At 45.4% G+C, this 16,462-nt stretch overlaps 1 protein-coding gene across 1 annotated transcript in view; it reads left to right on the top strand.

Moving 5' to 3' along the window:
* LOC112554054 (zwei Ig domain protein zig-8-like) overlaps positions 1-16,462 on the top strand; it is a 65,823-nt gene that overhangs the window by 27,483 nt on the left and 21,878 nt on the right. The window contains exon 2 of the mRNA XM_025221636.1: positions 6,043-6,967. Coding sequence (XP_025077421.1) covers positions 6,808-6,967 — 160 coding nt within the window. The 5' untranslated portion in view covers positions 6,043-6,807. The remainder of the gene's footprint in view (positions 1-6,042; positions 6,968-16,462) is intronic.

Raw genomic sequence — 16,462 nt, 5'->3', positions numbered from 1 at the left:
AACTGTTTTCAGATGAGTTCCCTGAAATGTTTTACTGGGGTGAATTTGCGGTCAGTTCACGGGAAATGCTGGTGCTGGTGAGAAGGAACATCTGTCTCACCTGTCAGGGTCATCTCGCCTTTCACTAGCTACACGCTGCTATGGGTCCCTTGATACTGTGGCAACGAAAACAAGTCTTTTGGGGTTGGTTTTTTTTTTAGACAACAACAGCCTCAAAGGATATCCCATGAGACCCTTTATCAACCATCTGGCCCGGAGACTGTTGCTATTGGAATCGCCGCTGAGTTTGCAGCAACCTGTGAACTCCTGTCATTCTACAGTCTGGTGCCTTCGTCCTTCTTGGAGGGTAGGGTCCTGAGACTGTGTACAAAGCCTAACGGTACTTGGACGATCTATCTGTCAACCACTTCCACAACCTACTAATCATTCCAAGCAACACGCGCCTTATACCCGAGCCCACATTTCTTGGGAAAGTACTTTCCATGTCAGTGTCACGATTAATGTTGACAAATTCGTCCCCTCGTCAGGGTGACGACACAACATCCACGCTGAGCGCTAATCACCGGAAGCTGCGTCACCACGTCATTGGACCGAGGGAGGCAACTCTGACCTTTGCATCATTCTTAGGGTAATGAGGAGGTTTTTTTTTCAAATGAGAGGTTGCAAAGTTTAATTGAGGTGTTATTGCCCGTACAATTAATGTTTGGGTGTCAAAGTATCAATGACATCTAGCAACGGAGGGTCACAACGGTTGTCACATCTGGAAGGAGGCTTCTGTCAGGGTTGTGTCAAGGCTTGTTGCTAAGTTGTGACAGATGTGTCAAGGATGTGTTTGGCTGTATCAGACCTGTGTAGATGTCACCAGGAGGTCTTTAAGTGCTATGACAATGAAGACAGATACTCGCCACTCATTCAGTCCATCCTCATTGATCGGTCAACGGCGTGAGAGCAAATGGCGCTGAGATGAAGACCAGGGGGGAGGATGCTAGCGTGAAGCAGTTTGCAGCTTAGATAATGACGATGTGTTGAGAATGCCAGCATCCTAACCCCCAGCATTGTTTATCGCACATTCTGTTCACAAAAGATAAGTACTGCTTTCAGACGATTTTTCTCCTGCGATCATCGACCGAGGAGGCGGGAAAGATAGGAATAAGTTTTCCTTAAAATGTTTATCGTCTTAAGAATGATCGATACTAAAGATGTTCAAGAACAAACATTTCCAAGAAGCAATGTACAACAGATGTTAGACATATCCTGCCCACACAATCTGTGACAGAGAGGCTCATACAATTTGTCTACAAGGCCCACACAATCTGTGACAGCAAAAATCACATAAACTTTCACAACAAAGCTTGGGTTTTTGTTTTTTGTTGTTGTTTTTTTTGTTGTCTTTTTTTTGTTGTTGTTGTTTTTTTTGTTGTTTTGTTTTTTGTTGGTTTTTTTTTTTTAGTTTCGATAAACATCAATAAAGATGTCAGCTGTGATGAATGCTCTGATAATCAGTGCTGAAAGGACTAACACTGTGACAACAAATGAGAAAAATCCTGATAGCAAAGCTCAGATAGTGTGGGACAATAATGTTGACTGCACGGCCTACTATATGTTCACAGTCTATCATCGGTGTACTATAAATCTTGAGTCCAGCAGGACTGATGGTCAACAACTTTGTGTAATGACAGGGAGAGAGCAGCCATGTTAGCCACATTCGCCTTATTGACCTTTTCATTAAGCCTGCACCCCAGTTGTTCCGGGTATCGGTCGATGTATAAAGACACCCCTTCTCCCGTCTGTATTTTTTCCTAGGGTAGCCTGGTAATGGCTGGAGCTCACGGCAAATCTCACAGTTACATGGTCTGTGTGTGTGTGTGGCAACTGCTCCCAGTAAATATGATCTTGCTAAAAAGTGGAATTATGAACATTCATGAACAGGAAGAGAAAACCTCGGATTCAACATGCCAAGCGAGGTAATTTACATGATCTTTAATAACTCTCAACAGCCCGCCCATCTCCAGAAACCTCTGGGAAATAATGGAAGTCCCCTAAAATAAACTGTAATCAGTAACTTGTTTTTCCCGAGACACAAAGGCATGTTTTAGAAAAGCGAATACAGGAGCCGACAGAAGAGATTGGTCATTGATGACACTTCTCCTGCCTGCTGTCTGGTGGACTCTGTAATTAATATCTTGTAATGGCGATGTGTGGAGATGGCGACCAATACTGCTTGATGACGACTGCCGAGGACAGTAATATCGACATGACCAAGAGTTTTGTTGAGATGTTATTTCTGTCCGAGGGCGGTGTATGAGACATGTTCCCTGCCCCTGTGTTCTTTCTTGCCTGTCGATGTAGGAACATACTGTCAGACCTTATGGAAAGTCTCCAGACATGTATCCAGATTACATGGAATGTTTCCAGTGTGGGTGTGGACTGTTTCATTTGTAAGTGCTGCTGCTTTATATTTTATAGACGATTTCGGAGAATTACTTATGCGTGTGACCTGCCTCTGAACTTATGGGTTTGACCTCTTTGGTTTTGATGTGGACATCGCTAGTGTGTGGTACCTGACTAGTTGGCGACTTTTATGTTGAAATACGTCTGTAATTAATGTAATATCAACAAGGAATGTCAGCAAACAACACATCATCCCAACATGTCTGCCATTAATACAAAAGCAAGAAGAACATCAACAACAATAACAGACGAGGCATATTATTGCCTGCTCCCTTGTTGCCTCTCGTCATTGCTTGATGTCCTACATGCAAGATGTTTATTTTATTGCACTCTTGAGACCTGGTTAATGTTCTTGATTTATGTTCTGTCTTTATTTAATTTTATCGGCTCTGATATTACAACGATGGGTGCATTCGTGAGTGTGTCGCTATAAAGCTTACATTTGACTATTAAATAAATACTTGCATCCGGGTTCACATTCGCCTTGCCTCAATTTGTGCATAGTGTGGAGATAGATAACAGTAATATTTAGGACAGACTGTAAACTTCATCGTTCTGCAGATTGGGTGTGCTTGTTTGTGCTTCTAATGCTGACAGCCGGACCGTACATTAACCGGAAGTTCATTACACAATAGTTTATTGCGCATGTCTTTTACACAACTAATTACGAAGATGTCCATACTTCAAGCTAACAAATGAGACCTAGCTCCAGATTCCATGAAATCAGGGCCGTGCTTAGGGGCAGGCGGACGAGGCATCTGCCTAGGGCCCCGCGCTTCAAGGGGCCCCGCGCTTTTGATTAACCTATTGACGAACGTTACAAATAAATTAATCGTATGCTTATGTTGTAATGTGTATGCAGCGTGCTGTCAACGATAAAAGACGAGATATCCCTGAGGAAAAAAAGTGACTTTAGATCCCAACTAAAACCGTGTGATCGTGGCGTGAGGGCCCCGCACATGCCCTTTGCCTCGGGCCCCGCGGGGGCTAAGAACGGGCCTGCATGAAATATACTAGAACTGGACAACTGGCCTGGAGACAAATCCTTTCGGACCTTGCTTAATTTCAATCAATTTAATTAGTGGAATTTTGTGTCCTTCACCTTCCCTTATCAGGACTGTCATCAGTGAGACAGAGACTGTACTAAGCTACACCAGACATTTATACTACCCTAGCCACTAGGCTACCCCAGGCCTGTGTGTATATATATATGTATACACATGTAGCTTGTGCGTGAACTCGATGACACGTGTTCACTGTTGCCCATTTCAGCACGTGCACGCTGCTCTCACACATCTACCGGTGACACGTGGAAGTTGAACACTTTCGAATTACCTCGGGATAGTACGTTCATTGATAAGTCATAACGGACAGACGGTGTACGTACTGCTGCGCCACCTGGTGTCAGGCAGGTAGTGTCGGTGTTGTCGCCCTACAGACGGCACTCGACATCCTCACCTCGTTCTCGTGAAGAATGACAACTCATCTACCCTACCCGAACTGGGTAGATCGGCTAACCAGAGATAGTGGTGAACACCCAGTGTTTATAGACTCGGGGTAGATGTACCCAAACTGTTTACTACGCGGTAAGTTATCGAAGGTGTCCAATTTTGATAACTTTTCCACCCAGGGTAACTATTTCGAAAACTGCGATTGTATGAGATGAACTGAAGGGAGCAGAATATTTCTAGACATAACAAGTAAATTCTAGAGGTTTCATGTACAGAACTGTTGAGTTTCATTGACTTTACAATCTGGGAGTCCCGGAAAAAAATAATAATAATAAACGAAATACAGTAAAACCTCGATTTTGTAATTGTTGCTGTAACTTAATATATTTAGACAGGATTGTGTTATGCGGTGCCTGTCATACTTTCTCCATGTTTGGATGTAATCAGAAGCAAATAAAAGTGTTCCCTTGATATAACCTTTCCTTATCTTTGTCGGTCCATTGAGAAACGTAAAATAGAAGTTTTACAGGATTGAATCGATATTTTATTCCGTTAGTTATTTTCTTACCAATGAAATTAAATTAATATGTTTATCATGTGATACTTGTCCAAGGAACGGCATGCATTTAGTATGACTACATTATATTTGCTTGGGGTTTTTTTTCCATTGTTTCTTCTTTAGTTATAAGTTGCCCGCCTCTCTCTCTGTCCCAGCAACGCATGCGCAGTGACACCCTTTTCTGGGAATTTCTGCGTATACCTGTCGATAAGGTAACTTCACCCCACTTGATACCTCATAAATCGGGGGTTAGTTTGCCTGTCAACTCAACCAACCAATTTGCTACCGAGGACAATCTCACCTTTACTTAAAGTGTGGGTGTGACAGATGAGAGCTCAGCAATACAGTTCTTCACTCATCAAGTCCGCCGGCGGCCTCTGCATGGACTTCTGCTCTTAAACTTCCAGTCACTTAATGCCATCCTTGACCTCAACAGCCAGGTAATAACAAAATACTGGAGAGTAGAAATTTAATAAGCTTTGCGTGTTTGTCGGGACGCCGTGCTTTACCTCCCCTTGCTGCCCTCTCTTTGGTTTCACTGAGCCTGGAAACCAATAAGTGACTAGTGGCGCTTCTTTCATCGGAAAATCAGTTTCTGTGGCTCGTCAACAAGGTTCAGGAGATTGTCTAATGTATAGAAACTGTGTTTATGCTCTTAAAATTTCACAATACAAATGCAGATAGTAACCTCTACTACTTGTGCCACCCGTGAGAAAAACAAAACTATATTTAAGACAGGTGATCCTATCAGCTGGTTGTAGAGGTGGTATAGTTAATTAAGGCAGGTGTCGCTGTCAAAGAAGCTCTATATTTAAGGCAGGTTCAACTGTCTGAACAAACGATCACGCCGCAGGTGGTGAAGGAGGTTGACTCGAGTGGCCGGCCCCTTGCCTAGATGGCATGCAGAGGAAAATCTATCCTGTAGGAAAGAAGGAGAAACACGGGAGTCTCGCGCGGTGCGTGCTGACACCACGTTGGCCACAAATGTCGCTGTTGTAGTCGCCATACATCGGGCCACACTCCCAAGGTGTCACCCACACCTGGCGAGGTAAACAGGTAAACACCGGAGCAGCGGAGTCTGTGGGTAGCACGCACGTGAGTAGACATCACAGTATCCTCGTGGCTGTGATAACTCTCACAGCGGGTAGCTGATGACAACCTCAGGGCAGGGGGCAACGACACACTCGTATTTCTCCCAGGAACTCAAGATTTGGGTGAAGAATTCTTTTTTTTTTAGCACTTTACATTTTTTTAAGAATGTTGTTCATACGTTTGTGTGCGTGTGCGTGTTTGTGTGTAAACATGAAAGCTAGAAACAAACTGAGGAAGACGTTTAGTCAGTGAAACACTGACCATCGACTGTCACCCCTCTCAAAAAAAGATTGCCTTCTCGTTCTACTTGTTCTTAATCATCAATCATCAATCATGTGTTGATCCTCAATGACTGATTGTGGTTATGCTCTGGTTACTGCTGGTTTACAAGCAGTAAACATCCACGCCTTCATAAGAAATGAGAACAGGTAAATTCTGCCTCTCACGAATGCCAGGTAAAACTTCATTTCTTTTCACTTGTCGTTCCAGGTTCGATCAGGCGGGAAAGGACTTGAATCCCTCCACGTGCATGAACACAAGCTCAGCGCTTGGGAAGCGGAAGGAAGGAGGAGGCTAGTCGACTCCCATGATGCAACAGCACTCACTGTTCACCAAGTTTTGATCTGCTACACGCCTTCAATGGCGGGCATGTCTCTGCCTCGCCAGGCACGTTGTTTTGCCTGACTGAACACCTCCCTGCTTGATTGGTTGTCGTAGACCTGTACTCCTCGTCCTATCGATCGATGTCGCGCTGATCAGCCCGAGATCAATTATTAACCCTGGGGGAACACCCGAGCTCTGTTGGACAGAAAACGTCTGAGAAGCCACCCCGCCACGCCTGACCTTTGCCCCCTGCAGCCTTCTGACTGCGACATGATGGCGACAGTCCATACGAGTGAGCAGACGATGAGCAGGACGGACTGGCAGCTGAATACAGTAGCTGGCGAGTGAAATCCTCTCCTTTCATCAGATTTGACTGGAAAAAATAAAACCTGTGGGTGGGTAAAGGAAACAATGTGAGTTGGGGGGTAGGCAGTCCCAGAACCCCGGATGAGCGATGATAGATGTGTTCCAGTTGCACGCGCCGTCTTGGGGGTGTCCCTGGTGTTCACCAGACAGTTCTATGAGGCCTATGGTGTGTAGTGTTCACTAGACAGGTCTATGAGGCCTATCGTGTGTAGTGTTCACTAGACAGGTCTATGAGGCCCATGGTGTGCTGTTTAGCAGAGACTGCGGCGAGCTGTAGGTAACACAATGCTGGACCCCCTGCGTTCCTGCGGCTGTGGAGTGAACCTCCGAGACAGACAGGAAGCTGACCAACACCGGTGGTGTTCGCTGAGGAGACCTGCGTACCACGTGACTCTGCTCCTCGTGCTGACCCTGCTGCTGCTGCAGGTGCCGCACATCCGCTCAGGTGAGTGTTGCGTGAAGTCGGCTTTGCTCTGGTGCCTGCCTACCTGCAAACACAGCAAAAAGGTAAAGTCAGGCTGGGAATCAGTGAACCATTGGGTTGACATGGCTACAAGGTTCAAGTAATAAGAACTCTACACGAGATTCGTTGTCGGTGGCTGGTGTATGATGACGTATTAGTAGAGGGCGCTGTTAGCTCGCGTATCGTCATGTGGTGCGCCTGTCACGTGACGAATTATGGCGGCTACACTGCATGTTTATCGCCATCTTTCTTGACTTTGGTATGCGGCAAATGCCAGTTCGTTCTTGCCAAAACCCAGAAACAAAAAGCAAAGAGTAGCACTTCCTATAGTCTGACTGTTGCAGAGCATCACTACATGCACCAGGTACCCAGGCCTTTGCCACGTGTACAGAAACAAAAGTAGGTTCTCACTTCTTAGCACTTGCTCAGATACTAAGGAAAAAAAAACCTGAGATATTTATAAAAGTCAAGATGCGATTGTTCCCCGACCTACCTTCATCTGCATCTACACAAGCCGCACATTCAGGTTCAAACACATAAACTTCTTTTTTTCTCGTTTACATCTTTTTATTTTTTATTTATTGTCATTCCTTATATATTTTTTATTTTATATTTTTCCTTAATTTTCTTTTGTTTTCGTTTTTCGTTTCCCTTGTTCTTTTATTTATTTTTTGTCATTTCTGTTGTTCTCGCTATTTTTTAAGACAATACGATCATGCGGACATGATGATGTCCTATACCGCGGTGAGTCTTCGTCCTGCCCCAACGATTCTTGACCCCAGTAGCAGTGGAAGAAGCCAAAGGTCAAGATGGCAGACAAAAAGCTTCCTGGTCTTGTTTGTCAACACAGTAGCTGAAGCTCAGGTCCATCTTCTCGTGTCTGACTTGCGACCACGTTGATAAATGAGCTAGACAATTAAAAAGCAAACAAAATAATGAAACAGAATTTTATTCGGTCAAAAAATTTGCAGCCTCAGATTTTCTGTTCGCTAAAAGGAGAAGACTATCTTTTCGCTGTTGTATTGTTGATTTGAGGAAAGCCAATCGATAGTTTTAAACTCCTTTTCGATGACAAATTCAAGAAGACATTGTCGTATTCCAAGAACAATTTTATTGAATTGTGGTGTTTCGGATTTTGTCCTCGTGTGGTTTGAGTCTTGTTGTTTAAGTAGGACCCAGGTCGTTGTAGTTGAAACAGCTGTCCAGTCGCACAAAGCCTTTATCTGTTTATTTTATATACAAAACCTTTGTCTCTGTTGACTCAGTCTGTTTCCAGTTTCCAGTCTGGCGACACTCAACTTCTGTCTCAGCGCGAGTTTTACAATCATGCATCTTGGAAGTTAAATCTTGGATGGTTGTAAACAAACTCAGACATAGTGACAATAGGAGAGAAGCTTTGGTGATTCACAGAAGGTCAATACCTAGAGCCATCACACTGGGTTCCACGGATGTTCCAGCCAGGAACCTTGCTTCTACTGTGATGTCTGCTGTATCTGTAAACAAGTTTGTCTCTAACATCTGCAGAACTTTGTGTTTTTATCTGCAATATCACCACAATCCCTCAGTATCTCTCCGTTCACACTACAAACATCCTCAGCTATCTTTGTTTTATCAAGACTTAATACAAAAAATTTATATATATGTATTTTATTTATTTCTTCTTTCTGTCTATTATTGTTAATTCAGGCTGTAAGCTCGGTTTCGGACACGCCAGCCAGGTATTGTCTCCACTCTCTGTCCAGACAGTCCGATGGTAGACTGAACTATTTCTCTCCCCAGTCATCCATGTCCACTCGCGGGGTATTTATGAGTGCACATTGCTGTTCATCTGCCATCTCTGTCTCGCCATGCTGTTAACAACCAGCTTCAGATTTCGGCTCAAAGCCAAACATCCCCCCACTGCCCTCCAGGTTCAGTCAAGCGTGTCCGGCATTGTGTCGTCTGTAGTCTGCAATTCCCTGAACACCAGTCAGTGGCCGGTTGTGGCAGTTTCTTTGTGAATCAGCATCAGTCTTGTGGGGTGTGAGTCAGTGGGAGGGTAGGGGGAAATAATGGGGCAGATGGAGCACGCAGCAACCTCCATCTTCCATAATCAGCCAGCGAGACGGTCTGTTGGCACACGCAATGACTTGTTGAGGGAAATTTAAGCGAACTGACATGCTCCCCCATTTTTTTCTGCTATATCCCCAGGGTTTCCAAAAAGGTTCAGTATTTGTTCCTCATCCACTCATCCCTTCAAAAAAATTTTTAAAATGGTTAAAACCTGGCGTAGAGCTAGTCATGGCGCCTGGACTGTTTGTAGTATTTACTCACCTCTCGGGATTCAGCTCCGTACACGCGTGTCTGTCATGAATATGACAAGAGAAATTGGAGGAGGAACAACAAACAACCACCAGCACGCCTGTGTGGATGGAGGGGTTTGCTTGAGACACCTTTAATGGCCCTCCTGCAACCTGAGCTTTAAGACGAGGCTTTGTGGAGGCTTTCACGCCGAGTGGCCAGGTAAAGGTAGCAGCTCTCGCACTTCCCATCATCCTCCTCTTACAATCTGGCAGTTCATCAAGTCTTGCGGAAGATTTTCACAGCGTTTCTGAGCCGATAATTAGAAACCTGAAAGGGTTAAAACGCAGCTTTGCTGATGTGAGGCTCCCAGTGACAACAATATGATGTATTTAAAAGGTACAAACAGCAGTCGGTTATCGGAGAGGTGCTCCTAAATGTCTTCCAAAATGTTCGTCTGGCTTTGATGGCGGTTACAAAATCGCTTATGTCCACCCACGCACCCTTTTCTTTGCGAGCTTTTAATTTGTTGCCATGGCACCAAACGAGTAACATTCCATCATTTTATTTTTCTGTCTCAGTTTGATGCGCAGACTAAATTTTACCGCAAGAAGTTTTGCTTCAGGGTTTTAAATTTATACTGAATGAATAGGTTTCACGTGTTAAAGCTTTTGTGTTCCGTGGCTGTTGCTTAAACAACTGATTCAGAATAGAGGAGCTATTTAAACAACCATCAGTCTTGTCTTAACAGGGCTACAAACTTAAAGATAAAACAGCTTGAGGCTGACATAGGTAGAATTATTTTTCCCCTTAGGTGTTGGTGACACTAAAACCACACAAAAGTGAATTTACATTAATAATAATAATAATAATAATAATAACAATAATAATAATTCTCATTATGGCCCATATTGACGATTTTGGAGAATTATGCATGCGTGATACCTTAACCCCAAACTGGCCAATAACCTTAGCTTTGTCATCGCAAGCACCTTAGTTTCGGACAAGGTGTCGTGCCTGGTGACCTGGACCTCGCCCAGCGGTAAGATCCAGAACCAGATAGATTGTGTTCTGCTACCTCGCCGCTTCAGAGGAAGCATCCTCCAGGCTGGAATGCGAGCGTTCCCCGGTATGGACATCGGGAGTGATCACAAGCTCGTGTTCCTAGCCCCACTCTTGAGGCTTTTGACGAAGCGAACGAGGATGCAGAATGCCCGACTAGGTGGAACTTTGAGAGTCTCAACCACCCTGGAGTCGTGGCTGCCTTTCGCGTCGAAGTAGGCGGCAGGTTCTCTGCCCTGAACTTACTCGATGGCGACTGCGACGTGGACACCCTCTCGGGTCGCGTCAAAGAGGTTCTCATATCCTCAGCACATAAACTGCTGGGGAGGTAGAAGCCCTCAGAAATATCGTGGATCACAAGGAAAGCTCTCGATCTTTGTGAGCTCCGCAAAAAACTGAGGCTTCAAAGGCTAGTGAGTCCTAAGGCAGACGAGGCTTACAGGAAGGTCCACCACAAAGTCGGGAAAAACATATAAGTGGGTAGAGAAGCAAGGATAGAGGCCCGCTGTTTTGAAATCGATGATGGCATAGCTAAAGGCGATTACAGGAAGGCTTTCCGCCTGCTCCGAACCCTCCCCAAGGATAAGCCGCGAAAAGTAGCTGCAAAAGGTCGAGGACAAGCAGGGTCGCCTGCTGAGAGACAAAAAGGAAGCCCTCGACCGGTTCAGTGAGTATTGCGATGAGCTGTACAATGCTCCACTACAAACGGATCAGTCCGTTTTGGAAGAGATACAGCCATCACAGGACTTCCCTGAGGATTTGCAGGTCCTACGAGGGGAGGTCGATGCAGCAATACGGGACATGCTTGCCGAGAAGGCAGCAGGAATCGAGATCGTCCCCGTGGAACTTATCAGAGAGGGGTGAGGAGCTGGCGGAGGTGCTCACGAGCCTGTGTCGCAAAATTTGGCTAACCAAAAACTGGCTACGTAAATGGTTGCAGTCGTTGGTGGTCCCTACACCAAAGAAGAAAAACAGTCGTAAGTGTCACTCCTGTCAAACGGCCTTCTTGATCTGTCATGTGAGCAAGATAATGCTCAAGGTGCTCCAGAGCCACCTCTCGGTGGCAGCTGAGGAGATCTTGGCTGAAGAATAGGCCGGATTTCGGGCCGGCCGCAGCATGATCGAACACAGCACAAGGTTGATGATCGAATGCACCTGCTACGAGGTAAAGCTCTTTACCATCGATTTCAAAAAGGCGTTTGATAGGGTGTGGCACGAAGGACTGTGGAACGTTCTGCGAACACTCAACGTGGAAGAAGGTCTGATCCTAACCATCAACGCTGTATATGATGGTTCCAGGAGCTCTGTCATGTTCAACAACCGAGTGGGGGAGTCGTTCCCCACCACGGTCGGTGTCACCCCAGGGCTGTCTGCTCTTCCCTGTACTGTTCAACATCTTTATCGAAAAAAATCATGCGTAACACGTTAGCCGACCATCAAACCTCCGTGTCGATCGGAGGGAGACCGATAAGTAACCTCTGCTTTGCTGACGTCATAGCTCTCATGGCCGGCAGCAACAGCAAGTTACAGTCGCTAACGGAGAAGCTCGATGCATGCTCGAAGGCTTATGGGATGGAGATTAGTACGGAGAAGAGCAATGTCATGGTGAACACCATCGGCCCGGTAAAGGCCGATGCTTGGTTGAACGGAAAGAAACTGGAAGAGGTTCAGTCCTTCACTTACCTCGGTTCGGTTCGAACCTGACATGGGCGCAGCACGACAGATGTGCGGTCGCGGATCGCAGCCGTGAGTAGTACGTGGTAGCATTCGAGATGCGGGTCTGTAGGAGAATGTTTCAGATCACCTATAGACAGGTAAAGACCAACGAATTGGTGCGAAACCTGAACCTCGGTCTGGTAGGTGTCCAGGTGCCTTTCCTCACGGAAATGAAGCAACGGAAATTAAAGCGGTTTGTGCATGTCATCCGGCATGATGGTGTACCAAAAGTGGCAATGCAGGGTCTTGTCGAGAGCACAAGGCGTAGGGCGAACAAAAGATTACTTGGGCGAGTAATAAAAAATTTATTGATGCGAGCAACGAGCATCTATTTTTGTTTTTTGTTAGACGGGTGACAATTTAAAGACGTGACCACACTTTAGAAATGGTGGGCACCACGAGTAAGTTAATCTAGGGTAAAGAATAACTTGGGTGGCAGTAGTTGTCTTACACTAGCAATAATGTGCGACTGTAGTTCATAGATGGAGTGCGTAGGAAGTCAGTGACCACCTGTCCATCACATACTAGCTAGGTTGTGATTGGTCATAACAAATAACGGAATGACAGAGTGTGTGTGTATGCTATGTTAGCCAAACGTGACAGTTGAAAGATCTCCGTCGATGAATCGGCGTCTTCGCTCTGGGCTCTCGAGGAAGAAAGTTGTAACAGAGGTCTGTTCAAGGCTGTTCAGATCCTCTGCTGTGAGTTTGTCTTGGAACCGTGACAGCTCCAGCACAACTGACTCAATAGGTGTGTAAGACCCTCTCTGTCACAGAGTGCACAACCACCATCACCAGCAGCTGTTTGGTCTCAAACAGTAGAGGGAGGCTGGTAGATGAGTGTTGGTCCTTGTTAGGCGCTGTTAAGCTCGAGACAGCAGTCCGGCCTACAGGACGAGACGGACACGTGGTGGCACATGGCAGTGCCAGAGCACATCGCTTCATCATCAGCAGCTGTCTGGTCACAGACATCAGAGGTGCGAGGCTGGTAGATAAGCGTTGGTCCTTGTGAGGCGTGGTCAAGCTCTGACCGCTGTCACGGCCTGAGAGGTGAGGACGACACACGTGATGGCACACGGCGGTGAGTCTCTGCGCTCGTGACGGAGGCCGCTACGATCGACGGAGGAGACGACAACGAGACAAAAGACTTGTGTGAAGAGATAAGTGGCGAGGGTGTGCTAGACAAGTGTAGTGTGCTGTGTAGCTCATTAGTAACTCACATCTGGATTAGGGATAGAGAAATACCGAGGCACCTAGAAAACGGCCATATTTGAGATTGTATCATTCAGTAAATTGTTTGGAAAACTCGATTATTAATAATTTCTTCATCACACTAAATTGCCTGGTGTTGATTATTGGGGCTGGAGAGTCAATTAAAGGATAATTAGCTATTTAGTGTAAGTGTGCGCGTACGGTAAATGTCGGCGTGAGTGGGTAGAGGTGTGGCGAGTGTGATCAGCCCGATGCAGCGGCAATCGCAACCTCTGACCATTTCCGCGTGCTCATTCCCGGAGTTCACGACATTCATGGATTTCCAAACAACGAGCAAATGACAAAGCTTTGGCTAGTACGATTCTAAATAGTCGTGTTGCAATCTGCTGTGAAATATTGAAGTCCTTAGCATCTTGTGCTGGTGTTGCTGAGGGCAAACTGTCGCCGGGGAAGGATGGAGGAGGGTTGATGAGCAGAACTGTGAACGAAGTTATTGGGAAATGAGTAGAGCCTGAGGGCAGGCAGTTTGAGAGCGAATTCTACATCCTAGTCTCTTGAAAGGCTGGATTCTGGGGCCTGCATGTAGATGGAGATTGCCTAACTTTTTTCAGGATAATACATTTATTATAAAAGACGATGTGATGATGCGTTGTGTTATCTAGTTTCCTTGCTTAGCTAGGTTCTCAAAGACAGGTTTCTATACTGAAAAAATAAATGTGGATCTCTCGCTGTCCAGAAAGGAGTCATATCTTACACAATTGTGTATAGAGTTACAGATAGTAAATATTGTTTAAAGAATAAGAAAACCTCTAATTGTGATAGTTTTAAAATCATCCTCTAATTTCCCTGTGGACATGAATGCTTCTTCGGCATGTTAGATGTTAGCGGAGGTTATTCACTATTTGTGGAAAACTAAACTGACGTGACATCCTACTCCAATTTCTCCTTTCATCTTTCTTTTCTACCTTCTCTTTCTGTTCTTGCTGTCTTCGTTGTTGTTGTAGAAATATGTGCGCAAAGAAAGTTTTAATACAAAGTAAGATAATTTATGTGACAAAAGTTTTTTTCAGGCAGGAGAAATTCATGGATCATGCTGAATCCAATATTCAAGATAATGAGACAAGTAGTTTAAAAGTTGTATTGTCTTTAAACGCGTCAGATATTTGATTTCCATTTCTTTCTTTAATTTTGCCAATTCTTGTAGATTGCTTGTTGGAAGGAGAGGTCACTTTACATCCTTTACTTATCAGTAGGTAGAGATTTACATCAATGAGGTTAAGGTGTCAAGGACACAGTGTTGCTGTGAGCGGAGGGCGAATAAAGTGATTTGGCTGATGGATATTTGCATCTGAACTTGAATCAGATGGTACATATGGGTTTCCATTTGGAACTAATTGGAGTATCTAGCGTATCTTGCTTTTGTTTGTTTCAACAAAAATCATGATACTTTTTACTCCCTTTATTTAGTTTTTCCTGTTATTTTTGCTGTTGCCTGAGGTAAAAGATATTTGGAAAATGTCGAAGTCTATGTGGAGCAGACAACTCTTAGATAAATTCGTGATGATGACTGAATGAGAGAACACAAGACTTTCTCTTGGTGAAGTCTTTGGTGCAGGGATCGGCTCTCGAGGCGGGCGCTTTCTTTATGCTGAGACCTTTCCTGTGTAATTGTCTGAACTTGTTTACACAGAATCGTGCTTAAGGTTCTTGGTGCTAACCCGTTTACAAGGTTTACTAATTATCGTTGCTTGTTTTTGTCATTGGGGCAGACATCGAGCGAGGCAGACACTAACATATTCTGCAGTTGCCTCGCGACATAAACCTGTGTCGTCTGTTGATCGTTAAGGAGTGTTTCCAAAGTTGGTCCCCCTGGAACGTGTATGTCCCTTGCACCTGGAATGCCCATGCCGTGTCAGAGGTCAAGACTGGTGACATTAGGCGTCCAAAGGAAAGAGGAAGACTTCATAAACATCGTTCTTTTAGTTAACACATAACACACAATAATATGCAATACACAGACAATAATACATAAAACACACACACACACACACACAATCCGGTCGGTGGAACAAGTAAGACTTAACATCCCACGTGAACCGGTCAGGGATTAGCAGGGATCTTGGCCATCCTGGAGGCTTTTCCTCCTGTCGGGCTGCATAATGAAAACTTCTGTGGTCGAGAACATTCAGCTTCATTACAGGAGCCCCTCGCTCGACGAGAGTAGAGTGTGAGACAGGCTATGCACGCGTGCTCGCGCTCTCACACACACAGACAGAGAAGACAGCGTGGGGTAGAGTTAAGGTCACGTGTCCTGTTTCCCCGAGATTCCCCAGCTCCACATTCCTGTAGCTCACTCGCCGACTTCTCCCCATGGGGCCATGCGCATAAAACATCATTAGGTGCTAGCTGCATGGCTAACATGTCAACGACAATAATTGTCTTCAGCAGCTCTGAGGCTTATATTACAACACGTGATGTCGTTAGTACTTACTGACTACTTCTGACGTCAGCACCAGGACTGGTATTCATAGTCTAGAGGTACATAGTTAATTACAGTGAATTTACTTGATGATCAACTTTATATTTAGCGGAATGTGAAGTCCCCCACCTCCCCCTGTCGAGAAAGTAGCGAGCACGTGAGCCAGAATATGACGTCACCACGCTAATCGTCCAGCGGGGTCAGAGGTCGCGTGACCGCTAAAGACGTGTCCTGGATGGCCGCAAGTCTGAGGGATTTCCAGAGAGATAACTTTGACCTCTTGTCTCGGACAGCTGGCAATCCGCAACCTTTCACAAGCCTGGGGTCCGCGGCGCTGCCAAGCCGAGCGGAAGCAAGAGGGAGATAGCGAGGTTGAAGTGGTCGTGGTGGAAGTCGAGCAGGAGGAGGATCGCGCCGCCATTGTCGGTCCTACTTTGTCGTCGTAGTTCATTCTCTGGGCGGGTTGGTGATGGTGAGGCCAGCGGGGCGTGTGGCAAATGGCCCTACAGAGCCTAGAATTACGGCCTTTTATCGTTAGTGAGGAAAATCGTCGGCCACCATCGGTGCGCCCGGTACTGTCTTGTGAGACTTTGTCTTCAAACTGGCTTAACGGTCTGTCAGACACACGTTACCGTGGGATTAACTGTCGGACATAGCTTTCTTTAGCTTTTTATAATTACTAGCATACATATGACCACCTTTCTTTCGGTTTGTTTCCCAATTTCATTT

This window comes from Pomacea canaliculata, linkage group LG13, assembly GCF_003073045.1.
Source record: "Pomacea canaliculata isolate SZHN2017 linkage group LG13, ASM307304v1, whole genome shotgun sequence".
In the NCBI taxonomy this organism is placed as follows: Eukaryota; Metazoa; Mollusca; class Gastropoda; order Architaenioglossa; family Ampullariidae; genus Pomacea; species Pomacea canaliculata.
This window is presented reverse-complemented; position numbering and strand designations above follow the sequence as displayed.